At 37.5% G+C, this 22,603-nt stretch overlaps 1 protein-coding gene across 4 annotated transcripts in view; it reads right to left on the bottom strand.

The window, feature by feature from the left end:
* Positions 1–22,603, bottom strand: part of MUSK (muscle associated receptor tyrosine kinase) — a 91,028-nt gene that overhangs the window by 56,930 nt on the left and 11,495 nt on the right. For all 4 annotated transcript variants that reach the window (XM_068974459.1, XM_068974457.1, XM_068974458.1 and 1 more), the window contains exons 2-5: positions 21,824–21,950; positions 17,323–17,474; positions 12,491–12,618; positions 10,950–11,091 (exon numbers count right to left, since the gene is read on the bottom strand). In XM_068974459.1, the coding sequence (XP_068830560.1) occupies positions 10,950–11,091; positions 12,491–12,618; positions 17,323–17,474; positions 21,824–21,950 (549 nt within the window). The remainder of the gene's footprint in view (positions 1–10,949; positions 11,092–12,490; positions 12,619–17,322; positions 17,475–21,823; positions 21,951–22,603) is intronic.

Below are 22,603 nucleotides of genomic sequence, written 5' to 3'. Positions count from 1 at the left end.
GAGGAAATAGACTCAAAGAGGTGACATAAATTACCCAACCTCACATAACTAGTAAGTGGCAGAGTGAGAATTAACACTCTGGTCTATCTGATGCTAAAGCATGTCAATGCTCCAGAATTCTCATCTATGTAACATAAACATAGAGAAAAAAAAGACTCAAGAATGGGGTTATGAAAGATGTCCTGGTTTACGGTGTAAGCCATCCTTGTTCTTGGCTACCTTGGGTAAAGTAATAAAGTAAGCATTTTTCTGGTCTCAAGTTTCATTAACTGAAAATTAAGGGATTGAGCTATAACTTCTAGGGCCCCTTTCAAGTTTTAAAGTGTTTGGTTACTCTTCTAATGAAACCAAAGTTAATAAAACATCAACTCTATTTTAAATAAAAATTTAGTTTTTGCAATTGAACTTGATTGCTTCTACCTCAAAGATGAAGATGGCATGTGAAATAAAGAGCTGTCAATGTCTTCCCAAGTGCTTAAGTCATTGCTTTTGTTGTACCAAAGTTTCATTAGTCCTAGAACTACATTGATGACTATTATTTGAGTGATTACTCTGTGCCAACCACTCTTGTGAGAGCTTTAAATGTAGTATTTGGGTTTATCCTTTTGCAACTTACGAGATAGGACATAGTGTTGACCTTATTTTACCGGTAGGGTACCTGAGGTACTGTGAAAGGAAGTAACCTACCTGAAGTTACACAAGTGGTAAATGCTGGAGCCAGGATATGAGCTTAAGCAGCTGCTCTAGACTCGAGTCTAGACAGTTTTCTACAACCTAGAGCCCATGTTATTAGCCAGTATACTACGTTCCTTAACTTTTCAATTTCATTTCAGACAATATACTGTCAACATTATATCAATTCTATTATCTTAAACAACTGAAGAAAAATCTTTGAAGCACATTTCTTCAGAGCAATTGAAGAGAATCTAACTGTTCTTTACCTTGAAGTATTATATGTTCAGTGCATAATAATACAACTTTTTTATCCTTAGAGAACACTGCTGACAACTCTTCAAATAAAGGACCGTATTACTATTGTTTCTTGAAAGCACTACAGAACTTTTCAGATGAGAATACAGCATAATCTCCCCTAAAGTGGCAATCAATGGGTCAAACCCTTTTCTGAGAGCATGCACCGCATTAATCATGCAGATTTAATTTTCCCTATGATAGCCCCCAGGAATATCAAAGGTTTATGCCTCTTTCTTTTCTTTGGTTTTTAAATACACAGTGTAATCATGACAGCAAATCAAACCTGTTAGTGGCATCAAACAGATAGAACTGATGCCGGGAACAGGGCCACTGCAAATTTTATTAAAATTGCAATCACTGAGAGCACAACACACACTGAGGGTTTAAATACCTCTCTCTGTGGCGTTTGTCATATTAAGAGCTGCAGCATAAACAAAGGAAAAAGGCAATCAAATGTGTGTAAACATTACATGTTCACTTCCACTTTTCTAGATGCAGTAAGGAAATCTGATCTCTGGCAAAGAAGATGGACAGAAGTCTAACATTTCTGAAAACAGTTCTGATCTTTTAGATCTCTTGACATTTGCCTCGGGGTCATCCTATGTACATATGTATTTGTTTGGTCTTTTAGAATTCTACTTATTTTAGGTACTGTGTATGTCTGCAAAAAATCAACAACAGAAGCTTCCCACAGAGCAAGTTATTCCTAAGGATATACGGTGAAGCTTTTCAGACTGCAGAGAAAGGGACAGACAGCAGCAATAAGGCACCCTGACCAGTGTTGAGAACTCTTGCACGGGAGCCAATTAAATTTGCCAGGTGGCTCACCTTTCCTCCTTACTCCCCAAAATGCCTCTCCCAGGTGTGGAGACATGGGTCTATTTTTGAGGCCTCCTGCAAACAAGGAGTTGTTTAAACATTAGAGGAGCCTACAATATCCCTAGCCCTAGACGGGTTCTGTTCTCTTCTAGATCTGCTCCGGGCCCTCATCTGCAGCTTTGTACTGGTGCCGAGTACCCTCTTCCCACTGGTGGTCACTGACTGAGAACCCTTGGTTTTAGCCTCTCTTCTGCCCAATCTTTTCCTTAATGGCTTAAAGCTCCAAGGGAAAATGAGGTAGTAATAGCAAATGCCATCACCAGGGAGCCCAATCCATTCCAACATCCATCTATTTTAACTGGGATCTCAAATCTTCTACACTCAACCAGTTTCTACACACAAAGTTTGATTTGTCTGAATGTTATATTCACAGAATGCATAAGATCAGTGCTCATCTCCAAATAAGGAAATCATTTCATAATAGTTAAATTGAAGGATATAAAGGAAGTCTAAGGGAAATATGTAAGAATGTAAGGGGAATATAAGAAAATTAGCTATTTGTAATTTTTAAAATAGATCATTCCTAATGATTAAAAAAATCTCAAAACAATAATCATTCTGTCTATAAAAAGACTAATTACATTATCATCTTAAACGCATTTAATTTCTGTGATGCTTATGAAACACATTTTTTAAAGGAAGAATATCCCTCAGGTCAAAATCAGGAAAGTAAAATAAGACTGGTACTTCAGAGGTCATTCATAGCCTCCCTTGATGGCAGCCTCTCCTTGATTACTCCAGCTCTATCACTCAAATCATCATACTTCAAGGTGGTATCGCTCTGCCACTGAGTACTCAGGAGTACTGAGTGCTCTGGAGTACTTGGGAGCACTGAGTACTTGGGAGTACTCAGGGGAAAACTGTTTTAGTTAAAGACATGTAGGAGAAATGATAGGAATCATTCTTTGGATGCTCACATGCCTAAGACAGAACATGAAGTAGGTTGGAAAGGGAGACAAGGCTGTCTCTTGACTTAGAAGGTAATTATTTCTACAGGGCCCTGAGAAGTTACCTTGTCCATTTTCAGTCAAACAAAACTAATGCAGTAAGAATCCTTGTTCAGAGGTGGCAAGTGGGGGGTGAGGCTACATGGAATTATGCTGCTGAAAAAGATATTTTTACCTCTGTGAGGAACTAATTAAAAGTTGTGATATCAACAGAAGCAATATTTGAAGTTAAATATAAGGAAATCTTTCTGGGAAATATGATTGATTTATCTTTGTTCTATAATTGTATATGCATTCTCATATTTGGAGACAGCTAAGGAACCTTCTTAGCTAAAGGGCAGAAGCCACAAATGAAGTAGGATTGCCTCTAAGCTAGCTGGGTAAGACAAATCTCAATTCCTGATATATTGAAATGCATGATAAAGAAACAAGAAATTAGCCAATGCTTGTTGTAAAAAAACCAATGACTGGGAATTCACTCCAAATATGGTAAAAAATTTTAAAATGAGCACTTAGAAAATGGAACTTTCTATGAAACATGATATGTTTCATATTTCTCTGGCCCTCATCTATCCTGCCATGAGGCCTGTCCTAAAGCCCGTTGTCACAGAGGTACCTGAGAGAGGGGTTAACATTTCCAGAGGAAGAGCCTCCAGAGTTGTGAGGTTGACATCACTTTTCTGCTTTCCAGGTGAATATGGGATCTGGGAAACCAAAGACTTCCCTACCAAGGGCAAGTCAACATACCTATATAGTTCTCACCCAGGAGTACTTCACTTTTCTATGGAAACTTACCTTTATTTTACCTATGAATCAATAACACCTAACCAAGTGTAGAGGATGTTCACTGAGAAATCAGAACCCAAATGGAATTTTAGTTGGGATCCTCCAAGCCACTATAGAATCATAAACTTTAGGTTTCTGCTCATAAGTAAGAAAGTAGAGTCAAACAAGAAGAGAATTCACTGCAGCTGCCACTCTCTGAAACTTTTCACTTCCCACTCCATCTAACTGACTCCCTTGCTTTCTCAACTTACTGTCTTTATGGATTAATTCCTCCCCTAAAGAAATGGCAGTTTCCATGTTCTGTTTATTATGACCCCACCCTGAACAGTCTTTGGTTCAATACCCCAGTGTAGTGAATATATAATCAATATAGGAATCAGTTGCCTTTGACAAAACTTTTTCCATCCCTGAATTTGTTCTAAAGCAGAATGGAGCAACAGAACTACAAAAATAGTATATCAAACCAATGAACAGAAAGGTTGATGTCACTTGATTAAAATAGTATATTTGGAAGAAGTAATTTTTTCCAAAGCATAAGTACAAGCTTTCATTCTTTCTAATTATAAAGGTCTCTGTATAAAAGTTCAGAAAGTCTAAAGCTATAGAAAGTGTATGATGGAAGGTAACCACCCCTCATGTAATTCTGCACACAGAGATGATGACAGTTAACAATCTGCCACTTCTACCTTAATGTATGAAAGTGAAAGTCGCTCAGTAGTGTCTGACTCTTTGTAACCCCAGGGAGTGTACAGTCCATGGAATTCTTCAGGCCAGAATACTGGAGTGGGTAGCCATTCCCTTCTCCAGGGAATCTTCCCAACCCTGGGATCAAACTCGGGTTTCCCACATTGCAAGCAGATTCTTTACCAGCTGACCACCAGGGAAGCTGAACGTATAATATATAACATGCTGTTCTTTGACTTACTTTTTTAACTTATGAGCACATTAGTATTTCTAATGGGTTAATATTTCTAAAGAAATGAGATAGTACCTTGTATATGGTCGCAAAGAGTCGGACAAGACTGAGCAACTTTCATTTTCTTTTTCACTGTACACGGTAAGCACTATATAAGTATTAATTGTTATAAAGACAGCCGATACTTATATCATGCTTTCTGTGTGCCAGTAATAATTCATGTAGTCACTACAACAACATAAGAGGTAGGTGCTATTTTTACCCCTGTTTTAGAGTGAGGAAACTGAAATTCAGAGAAAGGAAACATACCCAAATTACATATATGGTGGATAGTTATAGAAGTTACTACTATAGACTGATATCCTTTTTAATGGTCTGCTTGAATTTCATCACATGATGTCAGCCTCTTATTGATGCAAATTTAAATTATATTTTAAAATATGCTATTATAAACAACTTTGTGATAAACTTACTTTGGGTAGTAGTTTGTAGTTTGTCGCTCAGTCGTGTCCGACTCTTTGCGGCCCCATGGACTGTAGCCTACCAGGCTCCTCCCTCCATGGGATTTTCCAGGCAAGAGTACTGGAGTGGGTTGCCATTTCCTTCTCCAGGGGATCTTCCCGACCCAGGGATCGAACCCGAGTCTCCCGCATTCCAGGCAGACGCTTTAACCTCTGAGCCACCAGGGTAATATACCATTATCCATCCACTGAATTTTAACTTTAGTCTTTATATTCTTCACTTGTTAAAATTATATTTAATTCTTTATCAGACTTGCCTTTCTTCTTCCTAATGTATTTTTCTTTTTTGTTGTTCCTCCTTTGTGTGTTTCATTTTAACATATTCATTTGAGAGTATTTATTATATTGTGTTGTTAATTGGATTTCCTGGGGCTTAAATCTCTTTACATATTGTGTTAGCTACCTCTCACTCAAGGCAAGTGGTTTCCTGTGGATGTGATAATTTTGCATTGTGAATGCACCCTCAGTGTGGCATTATCTAAACCCTAACCTGTGTAAAGTGTTTTGTTTTTCAGCTTTTTTGTTGTTAAATTTTTGACTTGAGACTAATGTTTTCCTTGAAATTATAGTTTATTTACAATATTGTATAAGTTTAAGGTGAACAGCAAAGTGGTTCAGTCATTTTTTCAGATTATATTCCGTTAGAGGTTAAAGATATCGAATGTAGTTCCCCTATGCAATACAGTGAATCCTGTTGCTTATCTATTTTATGTAGTTTGTTAATCCCATACTCCTAATTTGTCCCTCCCTCCCTCCTTCTGCCCCCCTTTTTTTTAACAATAAGTTTGTTTTCTGTGTCAGTGAATCTGCTTCTGTTTGTATGTAGATTCATTTGTATTATATTTTAGATGTCACATATGACTCATATAGTGTTTGTCTTTGTCTGACTTAACCTCACTAAGTATAATATTCTCTAGATCCATGTTACTGCAAATGACAATTATTTCATTCTTTTTTATAGTCAGGTAATATTCCGGTATGTATATACCACATTTTCTTAAGCCAATTATTTGGGGACTTGGGTTGCTTCTGTGTCTTGGCTATTGTAAACAGTGCTGCTATGAATGTTGGGGTGCATCTTTTCACATTGGAGTTTTCGTTTTTTCTGGATACATGCCTTGGAGTGGAATTGCTGGATCATATAATAGTTCTATTTTTAGTTTTTTAAAGGAAACTCCATACTCTTTCTCCATAATAGCTGCACCAATTTACATTTCCCTCAAAAGTATAGTAGGGTTCACTTTTCTCCATACCTACTCTAGACTTAATTATTTGTAAACATTCTGATGATAGACATTCTGACCAATGTGAGGTGGCACCTCATTGTGGTTTTGATTTGCATTTCTTTATTCATTAGCAATGTTGAGCATCTTTTCATGTGCCTGTGGGCCATCTCTATGTTTTCTTTGGAAGACCTAGGACTAGTTTTTATGTTAATTTCTCTAGCTGGGGATTTCTTAACTGGCTGTGCTGGCAGCATGAATTCAGAATCAAGTATAATTGAGATATAGTCCTGAATGTTGGATATTCATTCATAAGGAGACTTCTCTTTTCTCCCTATGGAGATAGACAAGCCTCTGTATTGCCTTTCTTTGCTGATGGGTAGAGTTTTGCTGACACACCTTTTAACTTTTATGGTTCTCAGCTTTATACAAGGGTATCAATGCCAGCTTCCACTTCACAGGGGCAAAAGACTTTGATTTCTGTCCCTTTAAGAGTCTTAAAAACTGACCTTACACATTAAAGAAATGGGCACCTGTCTTATTACATGGAGGACAATGTCCAACCACCCCATGATCTTACTGCTCTGCTTTTCAAATTTCTATTCATTCCTGACTTCAGAAAATTTACATTGTTTCCTTATGAGTTATACAACTAAGCTGGCATTTCTGAATGTTTGTAGTAGGAAGATTTTCATGTTATCTTGTCCATCATGTTGCTGGAACTCTGTGTTTGAATCCAGGTTTGTGTATTTAGTACATAAAGATTCCGTGAGTCATCATTTCAAGCATTCTCTCACAATATTCTCAACTTTCTTGCCCTCTTTTCTTTCCTGGCAAAGCTCCAATGCTTATATCTTGCCTTTGGATTTGGCTTTCTACTTTTTCCGACTTATACTGCTGTGCAACCCTGCAGGAAAAACCCAGAATGAAGCAAATTGCTGCCAGTCTGTACTCCTAGTCCTGTTCTCTGCTGAAACCTTCATGTTGCCCAGCAAGCTTAGTTTTCCTGTGACTCATCTCCCCCATTACCCACAGCTATTTAAAAACCTCCTCATCCCTTTGCCCCCCTTTATAGGAGTATTTTCAGAAGATAATCTTACTTCCTACTTCCTACAGGAAACAGAACCCATCAGAACAGAGCTTTCTCAAATTCCATCCACCTAATTTACGAACTCATTCATACCAGAATACACCCCTTTTCTCCTTTCTCCCTATTACAAGGAAGAAAGTTTCTTTTTCCTGTCTAAGCACAATAATCGTGTAGTTTACCATTGAAGCCAGGATATTTTTGAAAGGAAAAGAGAGACTCTATTAATAATTATTCTAGGATGACAGGTGTAAACCAGAACAGGGTAAACTGGGTCATGTGGTCACCCCCATAAAATGTTTGTTGCTGCATTCGTCTCTTTTACCTTCTCCAGTACCACAGCCCCTTGAAAATTCAGCCTCTCTACTGTATATTCAGATTTTTCTTCTCTCTGGGTTCCTTCTCATTAATATTTTAACATTGCCAATTAAAAAAAATTTTTTTTCAATCTTTTTTAAAAGAGAAATTATGCAAGACCACACCACCTGTGTGCCAATGAGGCCTCCAACTACTGCTCACTTTTTGGACTCATCTCTTTTCTCTTTATTGGGAAAAAATAAATCCACATCTACTGTCTCTCTTCAACTCCCATTCTCCTTCATTCACAGACTTTTGGCTTCTTCCCCCATCCTCATTCTGATCCTAATCTTGACGATGTCACACATGATTCTCCTGTTATTTAACAGAACAGACTGTACTTGGCATTACTTAGGTGCCTCTGTCTGTGCAGCCTTGAGTGAGTTAGCTACCCTGTGTGTTCCTCGGTTTCCTAAAATGGTACAATGATAGGCCCTTCCTCACTGACTGTTAGTGAAAATTAAATAAAATAATCCCTGTAAAGCATTTAGTGTTTTAAAATGTTAAACATCGCATTGTTCATCCTTTTAGAAAGATATGCATGTTTGGTCATGGTTAAACTGGATTGTTCCATCAGTAATTTTGCATGTCACTCTTTGAACCTTTTAAGGCAAGGCAGAAAGGTACAATCTTTTTTAATAGGATAGCAAAGAGCCTGTTTTGTTTTGTTTTGATTTATTTGACTGCGCTTGGTCTTAGTTGCTGCATGTGCAATCTAGTTCCCTGACCAGGGATCAAACCCAGGCCCTTGCATGGGGAGCACAGAGTCTTAACTTCTGAACAACGAGGGAAGTCCCCTAAAATATCTTTACATTGCCATTCCAGTGACCCAACAGCCTGAGGATGGCAGTCTAGACAGGGAACTTCACGTGTCCAAGGGTATTTCTTTCACCTTTATTATGGCTCCTAAGGTTTAGTGAACACACTGTATCAAATCTGTATAAACTGGCAAGATTAACCTCATTAGACGCTCACGACAGCAGACAAACCCTATCTTTTCCTGGCATACCTATTTGCCATAAATGTAGCCCAGCATCAAATAGCTCTTACAAGGCTCTCGTTCTGATTTGCTTAAACTAATTTGCAGCATTACCGACACAATACGTAACAAATGCTCATCTGTCCTGAGTGACCCTGCTTTATCTTCAGCCCTCACGGTCGCCAAGACAGCAGGCATTTGCAGGCATATTGGGATTCTTCCAGTGACTTCTTAGTTGCCTTTTTACCTGCTTAGAGTTGTTGGTTTAATTGACCCTGCTTTTAAATAGGTCGTGTCTGTGTTATATCTTGTGGACACACCTCAACCGTTTCTTTAAGCGGAAGCCAACCTCACAGAGCTTCAAAAGCCCAAACACATTTGCGGCAATATTTATGTTCTAATAGTAATAATTTTAGTTGATGCTATTTACTAAATACATAGTATATACCAGCAGTTGTGTTAAGCATGTCACATGTTTTCATGTATATTGACTACTTTAATAGGGACTAGAATGAAGTAGAAATAGACCTGTGTGCTAAAATGAGCTTATTACATCCTGGTAAAGTACCTTTAAATGATATTATGAGCTTTCAGTACTAGCAGCTTGAATAAAATGTCTTGCATATACTAATTGTTAACACAGTGAACATGACTGTTTAAATGTTAGGAAGGAGAGCATTCAGTTTTACTGATAGGCATGATACAAAACTAAATGGCAACGCAAGACTAAGCTGTGTAATTGAACTCCAACTAATGAAATTTGTGATAATCTTCTCTAGGCCAAAACTAAGGCAAATTGTTCCATTATCTTTGAAGACAGTAACCTAAACAATCAATGTTTTATGTCATGAATCAGAGGGCTCATATTTCATGCCTTGAAGAGAAAAATCTTCATGATATTATTTATAAATGGCTAACATTTGTTCTGTATCCCTCCACACATAGTTCAAGGAAACACTGAATCCAGGCAGACATTCATTGTGTCTGAGAGTGTGACCAAATGTGTTTGTATGTTTATTTAATTTTCACTCAGTGAGTTACATCAGGTGGTGGTTGCATTCTGAGCTTTAAATAGCATTGATCATTTAAAAGATATTAAAGTCTAGCAGCTGTGCTAAAAATATATCCTTTTTATGTCTGCCAACCACAATTTCCTCCAATTTCATTTCTTTCCATGAACAGTTAATAGAAATAAGATCATTAAAGCTGTGAGAATATCTAGCTAGGCAATCAAGATAATCTTACAGGAGCTAATAGAAAACTGTGATTGAGAAGGAAGAAATGTAGGAAGGGGTCAGTTTTGGCTCAAGAGAAAGGTGACGTCAAAGTAAGCTAGGGGAAACTATGAAACCTTTCCCAATTGAAATATAATTTGTGTCAATGTGTGATAATCACGTTATTGATCAGATAACAGTAAAGCAGAAAAAGAAGTGATAATTCTTACAGTCAACATTTGTTGAATGTTTATAAAGGGCCAGACACTGCGCTAAATACAACCAGTAACTTATCTCACTGAATACTCAGAATGAACCCCACTTTGCAGATAAGAAAATTGGGAACCAGAGAGGTTAATTCTAAGGCTTAAAACAGGAAACGGTGGAAAAAGTTTTTCACTCAGGTTCCTCACCTAGTATAGGCATGCTGAAAGTTTCTCTTTTTAAGCAAAATTGATATAATTTCAGGTCAAGAGGGAGCTGATGACCAAATGGATAGAATCCCTAGCTCATTCTGGATTCTGATTTCTCAGTGAAGATCTTTCACAACCAGCTGTTGAATTCATTGACTTCAAGGAACATTGTAAAAAGTGTAACATATCTTGACAGTATAGAAGTAGGACCATTTGGAGTTATACATTTTGAGTCAGTATTTTATTTTTCTTAACCTTTGTGACAGAACAGAGTCTGGAAAGAAGTTACATTTTTCTTTTGATACATTTTAAAGGCACATCTTTCATGCTGAGAAAGATGAGTATCTTCAAATTGATAAACAAGGGAGAGTTGTCCAAGCCAGGAAGATATTCTGAAATGGTATCCTACTGTTCTGGTAATATAGTCTGTTTCAGTCAATTGATGGGATATAGATGGAATATGACCTATTAAACAAATGAACTTTTTTCCCCTCCTTTCAATTTTTGAGTGTTGACTTGATGGCCTAATATCTGGAATAACTGAGGGCGCTAAACTCCCTACTGCCTGTCTGTCTTGCAAGATGAAGTACAGCCTTCACAGTAGAGCAAGAGGCCTTCTGCTAACACTGTCATGAGGAGAAACAAAGCTTCTTACCCTCCACTTCCAGCTTCACCAGTTTGGAATATGCTGTCCCAAGGCTGTTTTTTGCCACACATCGATAATGTCCTGCGTCTTCCTTTTGTACATTATGAATCCTTAAGCTCCCAGATTCAAGAACCGCAGTCCGGGAATTTTCCTGCCAGAGACAGGTACATGAATTTTGCATGAACATGAGTCTGTCAAGGATACATTTGCTATATTTCATCAAGTCATCATTTTCACTCATCAGAAATATTATTTTAACATTTATTATGGATAACATAGAATAATAAATGAGATGGTATAAGATTCCCTTATAAAAATAAATTTCAATAACAATACCATAAGATATAGTTATTTTTACTTTCTTTCAATACACGAGGACCCCATAGCTTATTGGATGTCCTAAATCAACAAGCCTTATTTTAGAATTTGATATCTAAATATATCACACCCAAGTTTGTTTGATTAAAAGCATTGCTCTTAATAAGCATACTTACTGCCTATATGGGATCCTTTTAAAAGTCGTAAAACTCTACAGGAAATACAAAGACTCGCCTTTATAATTAAAATATTACATCTATATTCTCTTTGGGGATCTAAATTCAGTAGTATATATAGAGCCACTCCTTCTTTTAGTATAGGAAATATAACAAAAGGAAAACCAGAAAATTATATAGATTATCATAAAAATGAAAATTATTAGTTTTGTTTTAAATAAAACAGAGCTAACTGATATTATGTTGTATTACAATGCATTGATAGAGATCAACACCTATGTATCCCCCCATGGAATACTCTGAGTATAGTAATATGAAAAACATATTGTCTGTGACCTCACTGAGTTCATAGTAGGTTATGCAAGGATGGAAAGAGACAATGATGATGCAGAATAGTAATTTATCAATAAATGTAGGTACATACAAAAGCAGTACAAAATAAGGATGTGAATAATGTATTTCAGGTTTGACTACTGTATATGATTGAGGTCATTGTCAAGGTCACCAGTCTTGAGTCTTAATGCTCTAACTTCACTCCAGAATATTCTCATTCCTTTTCTTCCAAATCTCATTTCTTTCTCTCTCCTTCTAGAAGCCATTTGTCAGGTCTAAAACTTGAAGCTTAGTTCCTTTTCTAAAAAAAAATCTCTTGAGTCTCAAAGATTCAATGTTAAAAGGAAAAATAAATGATTCAAGTACCAACCAACTGACCAACCAACAAAGAAGACTCTAGCTTAGCTTTGTTCTGCCTCTTTTATCACCCTTAACACTACTGGTCCCTATCTCTTTTCTCTCCTCTCAGCCCCAACTGGATGCCTTACAATTTGCATATATATATGCACATACACACACACATATATATATATATAGGTTTGGTTATAATATTGTACATGGAAAATATTTAGATTTGGTTCAAATATTTAGGTTTGGTTAAAATGTTGTACATGGAAAATATTTTATACTAAAAGTTTTTAAGTGTGTGACTGAAAATTTACAAAGGATTGTTGTATTTGAAAATGTGTTGTGTATACATGTTTTAACATAATCATCACTTACCCTGAGAGCACTGTCCCCCTTGATCCATGACACTGATGGTTTGGGATTGCCCATTGTAGTACATGGTAGAACTGCCTTTAATCCTTCTATTATTTTTACATTTATGGGAGGACGAGTTATTTTAGGTTCTAAAGGAAAATAAAGGAAAAAATTAAAATGGCAATTTGGATTTACTAAACTTAGAATCTCTACCTTTATGCTTAATTCTTAATATCTATTAAAAATATTCTTAGATGTATTATAATACAGAACTCACCAAGTGCTGAGCCATGTTTTTAGTGGATATCAAGCAGAAATAACTTTTTTAAATTTAGATTACCTCTGTTTCATCTTATTTGAAAAAAATCAATTCATAAACATATTAGCATGAAATTATCATAGTGGTCTGCACTTTTAAAAATAGTTAATAAAAAGTTTATTAAAATAAGCTGTTGCTGTAACAGCTCACATTAATTCATAGCAATAGACGTGAAAACATGAAAATAAAGGTTTGATATGTTTACATTTGTATACAATTCTGAGTTATGACCTACTGTCCCTTTAGTTTCCATCTTAATTTGACCATTAAATTTGATGATTAAAAACTAGATACATTTGTCCTCTAGAAAATAAATCAGATATTACTATATTTATAATCAGAGAAATTCTGTAATACAATTCAGAGTAACTCGACTCTGCAAAGCAAACTTGTATGTACTGTGAAACACTCCTAAATTAATTTTTTCAGAAGAAATAGTTTATGTCAGTTAATTTTTAGTCTCCAATACTGAGCTTTCAAAGGAAGAAGATATTAAATCTAATGTATAGAAGAATTTACAAGTTCAGGATGCCAGTTATTTTACTATGTGAAACATTCATAAAATAGTGAAAATTAAATTTATATCCTTAGGGATTTTATGTTACAGATATCAAATAGAGAGCTATCAAATAGAGTCTGTCTAGCAGGATAGACTACTGAGAAATGGATGCATTTTACTTCTTTCAGGTCATGTGCCATAATCAATGTGTTGCTTTGACATAGAAGAGTAGGAGATAAAGATTTTTTTCCTCTTCTACTTCAACTGTGTGTGTGTGTTTGTGTGTGTTGAGTGTTGAGGGGACATGGTTTAGTTGGATTTTTAATCTAGTTATTGATTGCCATTTACAGGTGGTATGATCCTGCATTCTGGCAAAAGTACATAACAAGCTTTAAACATGTTTTAGGAAAATATCATCTTTGTTACTTTGCCTGCTATGTAAAGCACACAGTGTTCCTTCTTATCAATGACAATGACTATGTACATTTAGATAATGACTAGGCACCTTGATTGTGGGTAGAGTTGTCATACAGCTACTGATCAAAGCTTAGCTTGGGAGTTGATATGCCTGTGATATAATCAAAGACAGTATTATTCATTCCTTTCATTGGGCTCCCTGAACTGATCCCTATGGCAGACCTGAGTCACAGGTAATGTCTTAGGCAGAAAACCTTTGTTTAAAGCAAATAACTACTATCTCCCTCAGTGAAAAAGTTATCTTTGCCATCTGTTGACCAGAGGTCAGGAGAACCTTTGTGAGAATTGATGATGAAGTAAACTAGGAATGAATTGAGTACCGATGTGGAGTGATGGATTCCCCACTCTAAGGGAGCATGATTCGGGTGGAGCCATGAGCATTGACTAATCAGAACTGGTTATTCTGTTGAAGTTGGATGCTGGAAGTGTCCTGCTATGCCAAAATTGAGCCTTTCGTTGTTGGACCATAAAGAATCTGGGGGCAGGAGCCCCTAAGGAGGTCCTAGGTTGTAGGAGTAGCAATGGGGTAGGGACCTTGAGGGTCTCAGGAAACAGCTCCTTAGCAAGCAGTGTAGAAGCATTCCAAAATAACAATTGGGATGGCCACACCAGCATGTACCCACACTAGGCGAGCTTTCCCAAAGAGAAAGAAGAGAAAGAAAGAATAGGAGAGAAGAAGAAAAGGGGGTTAGGATGGAACCCAAATCCAGAACATTTACTGCCAGAATGAACAATATGCAAAGGAAAAGTAGTACCACAAAGCAGTCAAATCCTTAAACATGCTCTGTCTTTGGAATCACACTTTCATTCATCAGCAAAATAGACCCTTCTTCCTTACTTGGTATTCTTTCTGCCCCACATACTGAGAGAAAGCCTATTTTTGGGTACATCCTGACCTACTTACTCTCAGAATCTCCAGAACAGCTTTTCCCATGATGTCCTCACTACTTACCTATTACAGTTAATCTCGGACATCATTTCTAGGTGTGATGAACATAAAAGATTAACAGGCATCTGAGAAAGACCACGAGCATGAAGGAAAAGAACCAAAAGAAAATCAAAACTTAGCATGAAGAAAACAGAAGCAAAGTAGGGGGGAAAAATGGTTTTTAAAAATGTATAAATAGTATCCTTAGATAAGTGAATATTGCACCATGCAACACATAGAGTTGGCTATGAAAAACAGAGCAATCAGGGAAGAAAGAACACCTGGAAGTTAAAAATATGGGTTTTTAGGTCAAAGTATTTAAAGATAACATCAGAATAGCAGCAAATATTGAAGACCAAATACATGAAATAGAAGGAAAAGTCAAGCAAATCTCCTAGAACGTAGAATATCAAGATAGGTATGTACAAAATATGAGGATAAACTTGGAGTTAGAAAAAACTGAAAAAAGAAACCTAATATTGGTTGATTAAAAGTTTAAGAATGAGATCAATGAAGAGGAAGAAAATAGAAAAAAGGTGTAGCTCACTTGGGGGAAAAAAAAAAACCAACCTTTGGTTTTTAGAGCAAAATGGCTCACCTAAGACTACGTAGAAATAACAAGACACAAGCCTGTTGTATGTTTGTTAGTTTGAAAAGTTAAGAATTCAAGAATTAGAAAAATCCAAAAAAACAGGATAAACATAGGATGTATGTGTAAACAAATAAGAGAAAGATTTCTTATCTTCAACCTAAAATGTCATATGGCAATGAATAATTGTCTATTAAAACCTAAAGGAAAACCTTTTAAAACTCCCTTCTGTACTGAGACAAATTATTTACTCAAGATTGGGGGCAAAATAAAGACTTTCAGCCATGCAAACATTCATAAAATACATCTCATGTGTTCAGACTGAAAAGAAGCAGCAAGTGACTTCCTCCAGCAAAACAATAATAACAAAACTGAAAGATAAAAGATGAAATAAATAGTGATGAAAATCAACAACAAAAATTCACAATAAAGGTCACAGGTGAACTGGATTCCACCATCCTTTGTATGGTGCTAATATGCATATTTCTGTGATTTTTCCCATCAATAGTGTGATCTCAGAGAGGAGAAAATAAAGGTTACGTCATTATATGGTTGAGAGTTTATAAGCATCAGGTGTTGGGGCACAAGAGTTCATGAGATTTAAGGATGCTAGTAAGGTCTGTGGAGAAGGCAATGGCAACCCACTCCAGTACTCTTGCCTGGAAAATCCCATGGACGAAGGAGCCTGGTAGGCTGCAGTCCATGGGGTCGCTGAGGATCAGTACAACTGAGCGACTTCACTTTCACTTTTCAGTTTCTTGCATTGGAGAAGGAAATGGCAACCCACTCCAGTGTTCTTGCCTGGAGAATCCCAGGAATGGCGGAGCCTGGTGGGCTGCCGTCTATGAGGTTGAACAGAGTCGGACACGACTGAAGCGACTTAGCCGTAAGGTCTACATGATGACGCCACACCAGGTAGGAGAGAGAACGGAGTGAAGAGAGAACTGACTGAAGTGTCCACTGGGGGGGTTAGTGAAACAGAGAGCAGAGAGGGGCAGGAGCATGACCGTGATCGTGACGGTTTGGAGTGGAAAGAAGGGCACGAGGGAGCTGGACTCTGTTCTTAGCTGAGAAAGAGACTGATAAATTTGTCCCTTCTGTTTGGAGGCAAGTCCTGAGTGTGAGAAACCACTTCTCTCATCAGACAGAGCTGGAAATAGAAACGTCCATGTTCAGGATGTGACCTAATGGGGTTTAATATTTGAAATACAGTCTATTTCCTGGGGTACCAAGATCATAGATTGGATAGACTGAAAAAGAGTTAAGCTTAACATCACAGGACTTGCAAAGGTCAAGAGACTATAGGATGAAGTGAATAGTGGTTCTGTTTCATGGCTGATAAAATCCCTTAGGATAATGGCAGGAATAGGAGTGGATAGAAAGATAATAAATCTGGAATCAAAATCCTTGAGAAATATGGGAGAGGACCTCAAAGTGAGTAGATAATGGATAGAGTTAGAGAGATTGGTCAAAATGGTATAAGCCTTCATGAAAGGAAAAGTTATGCACAGAAATACAAAATATAATGGCTTAAAAGTAGCAATGAACCCCCAGTACCTGCTAGTCTTGTTAACTTGAAGTGGGTAAGAAATAAACAGCCTCCCTTTAAACAGAAAAGTCATTCAAGTTTAAAAAGTCACTCAAAAAAATAAAGTTTGAAATAAGGCAAAAGGGTAGAATAAGTGTCTGCAAAGAGGTTAGAGATTAAAAGGGTGTCTGGTTGTAATGAACCTGTTTTAAATTAAAGGTATAGGGTAAAGATTTTAAAGAGGAGTTCCTGGTGAAAGATTTCATGGTGGTGCAAATAAAGAGTCATAAAAAAGGCTAGAAAGTGGGAGAAGGCAGAAAATGATGAGGCTTGCCTGTAGGCTGGTGGGTGATGGCAGGAATAAAAAGTGTGGAACTGTCTCAAGGTTGTGATTTGAACTTGAACTTGTCTGGCTGCCCAACCTCCAGATATGCAGGAGGCTCTGTTTACTCTCTGCTTCAAAGTGTACCAAGTCAGCTTAGAAATCAATGGATGATTCTCTTTCCCACTCACTCATCTTCACTTGTAGAGCTCCACAGCTCTCGGCAGCTCCTCCCACACCATTGTTGGCAATGCAGCAATAAATGCCATCATCACTGTCTTCCACGCTCAGGATGGTGAGGAGCTGACCATTCTCCCGAATGCTGTACCGGGTATCGAAAAGCCTGTGGGTCACAGACAATTATGGCAGGTTAGGTCCCCATCTGTGATTTTTTTTACTATGATTATATGATCCAGCAGATGATTTACCAGTGGATGAAGCAGATTAAAGGGAAGAGGAAACTTGAATAAGTTCTGAGTAAAAGAATAAGCTTATTTGGGAGTAGAAAGCTAACATTTTTTAATCTTTCCTAGGCTGCAGTAATCAAAGCAGTGCTGAGTCCTTCAAAAATAATTTTGAAAGGTGATGTCTATTGATAGGATCCACCCAACGTAAAATTTACTTTATTTAGGAAAGTATATCATTACCCAAGATATGAGTCCTCTCGCATATTTACTGGGAGTAGCAGCTAGATAATGAACACACAAATACACACATACATGTGACTTGCAGAAAGGGATTAACAGATACACACTACTATATATAAAATTGATAAACAACAAGGACCTGTTGTATAGCACAAGGAAATATATTCATTATATTATAATAACCTATAATGGAAAAGAATCTGTAAAAGAATATACAAACACACACACACACACACACACAGAATCACTTTGCCATACACCTGAAACTAACACAACATTGTAAATCAACTATGTGTGTGCTGTGCTCAGTTGCTCAGTCCTGTCCAACTCTTTGTGACCCCCTGGACAATAGCCCACCAGGCTCCTCTGTCCATGGAGTTTTCCAGGCAAGAATTCTGGAGCAGGTTGCCATTTCCTGCTCTGGGGGATCTTCCTGACCCAGGGATTGAACCTGCATCTCTTGTGTCTCCTGCATTGGCAGGAAGATTCTTTACCACTGTGCCACCTGGTAAGTCCCAAGTCAACTATACTTCAATTTAAAAAATGGAAAAAAAGGGAAGGGTTAAAAAAATATATATATATATATATATTGAATTAACTAACAGTTGACTAAGTATTTGTTCATTTATTAATCAAATGTTTGTTGAGTGCCTAACAAGTGCCAGGCACAATTCTAGTTCTGTGGGATACATAGGGAGCAAAAGAGGCTCAAACTGTAAAAATTATGTTTTACATACATTATCTCACTAAATGGAATGCAAGATCGTTAAGAAGGGAATTAGGACAATGGAAAGAAATATGAGGGGAAATGTCAACCTAAAAGTGAGTTTTATGACCAAATAAAAATGCTTTATGCAACAAGTATATATTAAGCAGAGTAACCCCCCCCTCAAAGATCCATGTCTCAATCCCCAGAACCTGTGAATATGTTACCTTACTTGGCAAAAGGGATTTTGCAGATGTCAAGAATCTTAAAATGGAGTATCATGAATTATCCAGATGGGCCCTATGTAATCATGCATGCTTGCATGCTATGTCGCTTCAGTCATGTCTGACTCTTTGCAACCTATTGACCAGGAGTGCAGCCTGCCAGGCTTCTCTGTGCGTGGGATTCTCCAGGCAAGAAAACTGGAGTGGGTAGCCATGGTCAAACCCACATCTCTTACGTCTCCTGCACTGGCAGGCAGATTCTTAAGCACTCGTGCCACCTAACAGTGAGGGTCCTTAAAAGATGAGAGAGGGAAGCAGGAGGATCAGAGAACGAGATGTGATGAGACTGGAGTTATGCAGTTGCTGGCTTTCAAAATGGAGCAAAGGGCCAAGAAATGCAGGCAAGGAATCAGATTTTCCTCTCGTGCAGAGGAATGCAGCCCTGTCAACACCTTGATTTTAGCCCAAAGAGACCGATTTCAGACTTCTGAACTCCAAAACTGTGAGATAATAAATTTGTGTGTGTCAAACCACTAATTTTATGGTAATTTGTTACAGTAGAAATGGGAAAAAGTAATATAACCTGAAAACAAAAAATGTAAAGGAAATGGATTCTTGATTTTGAATTCGATGAATGGTCCCCACACGCACTGATCTTAAAGAGGGAAAAGAGATACAGTGATTTTTGGTCTATGTGACTAAGGATGATATAATCACTGGGTAGTTCATTAAATCGCATTAAATAACTGGGGATAGCCATGATACTAACTCTCATGTAATTTTTGCTTTACTTTTGTTTTTTGCTATGTTTAAGTTTGCATGGAAAATGTGAATATTGGAACGTTTTGCAGATGTGCTTGTGGACTAAGAGTCCAGCCACTCTGTGAAATAGAAACTTTCAAGATTTATAATCTGTTGTATCATTGCTGCTTAAAGTATATAAATTGCTTGTAGATTGTGAGGGACATAGTATTTATAATTTTCAAAATATAAATTATTTTCCTCTTTCTTATTGAAGTATAGTTGATTTACAGTATTATATTAGTTTCAGGTGTACATAGCCTAGTGATTCAGTATGTTTACAGATTATACTCCATTAAAAGTTATTACAAGATAGTGGCTATAGTTCCCTGTGCTACACAGTATATCCTGTTGCTCATTTATTTTCTACATAGCAGTCCCAAGTGGTGTTAGTGCGAAGAAGCTGCCTGCCAATGCAGGAGCTGGAAGAGGTGCAGGTTGGATCCCTGGGTCAGGAAGATCCCCTTGAGAAGAAAATGGCAAACCACTCCAGTAATCTTGCTTGGAGAATCTCATGGACAGAGGAGCCTGGTGGGCTGTAGTCCGTGGAGTTGCAAAGAGCTGGACATGACTGAAGTGACAGTACACACACACACACACACACACACACACACACGTATCTCGTAATCCCATACCCCTAATTTGCACACCCCTTCACTCTTCCCTTTGGTAACCATTAGTTTATTTTCTATGTGAGTCTCTTTCTGTTTTCCACATACATTCATTTGTATTACTTTTTAGATTCCGTCTGTGGGTGGTAGCATACAGTCTTTGCTGTTCTCTGACTTACTTCACTAAGCATAATATTCTCTTAAGTCCATACACCCTGGTGCAAATGACAGAATTTCATTCTTTTTTATGGCTGAGCAAGCTTCCATTGTTATACCACATCTTCTTTACCTGTTCATCTGTTATGGACACTTGGGTTTCCTCCATGTCTTGGCTATTGGAAATAGTACTGCTATGAATTTGGGGTGCATGTACTTTTTCAAATTAGTGTTTTCCTCTTTTTCTGGATTATGCCCTGGAGTAGAATGACTAAATCATACAGTACGTGTATTAGCTTTTTGAGACGCCTCCATACTGTTTTCCAGAGAGGCCACACCGACTTGCATTCTCATCCATAGTGTGTAAGGGTTTCGTTTTCTCTACATCCTCTCCAACATTTGTTATTTGTAGACTTTTTGATGATAGTTGACCCAACTGGTGTGATGTGATATATCATTGTTGTTTCTCTAATAACTAGTGATGTTGAGCATCTTTTTTTGTGGCTGTTGGCTGTCTGTATGTCTTTGTGAAGGATGTCTATTCAGCTCTTTTGCCCATTTTTTGAGTAGGTTTTTTGTTTTTATTTTTGGATATTGAATTGTAGGAGCAGTCTATGTATTTTGGATATTAACTCCTTATTGGTTATATAATTTGCAAATGTTTTCTCCCATTCTGTAGGTTGTCTTTTTGTTTCATTGGGTATTTTAAATTGATTTAATAAACTGTATTTCAAGCATCTTAATTTTGTTTATAAGCCTCCTATTCCAGGATTTCTGAGATAGCTTGCCTGATAGAGTTACTTGAAGTCTTCCAGAGCCCAGGGTAATTTCCCACATTACAGCACATATAGTAGGAGGAAATACAAAATTTCAGTTAGAGTTTAGTGAAAACAAACACATAATTTTTCCCCATCCAAGTTCATGGACCCCAGCCTATGGAGCAGTTAAACACTCTAGCCCTAACTCAAGGTATGTGGCCTTCTACAAAGCTCATGGTTCTCTTTGTTACAGATATTTTGGAGTATTTTTGGTCAGATAGCTATTGTAATGAGGAAAGGATAGTATAACCTTTATATGCCCAGTAGAAATTTTACTGTTTGAGAGGTTACCTCACTATACACATCAGGAGTCCTTTCTGACTTTCAAAAGAAAAAGTAATGGTTACCTAGAGGTCAGATTCCTAGACAACATGCATGACTTGACTGGAATATTGAAAGTACAGGAAATGAGGCTGGTCCCTATTAACTCCCCAGAATGTTCTGGAACATGTACCCCCAGAGTTAGGATACCATGGTGTTTTCTAATTACTGTGAAATTTCCTCTAGGACCTAACCTGACTCTGCCATATCAGTTACATCAATTTACATTGGACAACTCCCTTAACCTCACTGATGTTCAGATCTTACATTTATGAAATGTGGGAGTTACATTTTAAATATGCTAGAAGGTGAACTATAGTACTGCCAAGAGCTGTGATTGCATTTATGACAAAGATAAATCCCAAGGCAGCCTTGGTCATTCTTGGTGAAAAAAGGCAGAATACTTACTTAATGAGAATTTTATTTCTGGTCCAGGAAATTTCAGGCTGGGGGTAGGATTCCACCGCACACATGAAAGTAGCAACTTCTTCAACTAAGGCGTCCACTGTTTCAAGAGGAGTGGTGATGACAGGGGCTGAAAGGAGAGGAGAAGTGAAAGGAGAGCACTCTGCAGTGCTGCTTCTTAACCCTTCTGTACGCAGTCAGGCTTCCCTTGTGGCTCAGCTGGGAAAGAATCCACCTGCAATGCAGGAGACCTGGATTCAGTCCTTGGGTTGGGAAGATCCCCTGGAGAAGGGAACGGCTACCCACTCCAGTATTCTAACCTGGTGAGCTCCGTGGTCTATATAGTCCACAGGACCACAAACAGTCACGACCGAGCAAATTTCACTTTCACTGTAAGCAGTCAGAGGCCACAATGGACCTGAATAAGAATGATGTTGCCCCGTAGCAAAAATTTGCCAAAAGGGAGGAAGAATTTTATACAGAGGATTTTGTTGCTGCTTTCAAACTAAGCATTTGAGAATCGAAAGAGGAGGCTCTCAGGAGAGTTGGGCTTAGAATTTATTACATATGAGTGGAGGCAGAGCCTGGTTTTGTGAAGCCCAGAGTTAATATAATTTAGATATCCTTTTTAGGAAAAAATATATAAAATTATGTATATAAAATATCTATTGCCTCTCTCATATCAATCAACTGGAAGAAAAGTGTCACTGATGGGAAGTTAGTGTGAAAAGAGAAAGCCATCTTAACAATTCCTGTTTAAAAATCATTTTTCCCAAATTTCAA

Source organism: Capricornis sumatraensis, chromosome 6, assembly GCF_032405125.1.
Source record: "Capricornis sumatraensis isolate serow.1 chromosome 6, serow.2, whole genome shotgun sequence".
NCBI classification, from domain to species: Eukaryota; Metazoa; Chordata; class Mammalia; order Artiodactyla; family Bovidae; genus Capricornis; species Capricornis sumatraensis.
The sequence above is the reverse complement of the archived record's forward strand: the minus strand, read 5'-3'. Positions and strand labels throughout refer to the sequence as shown.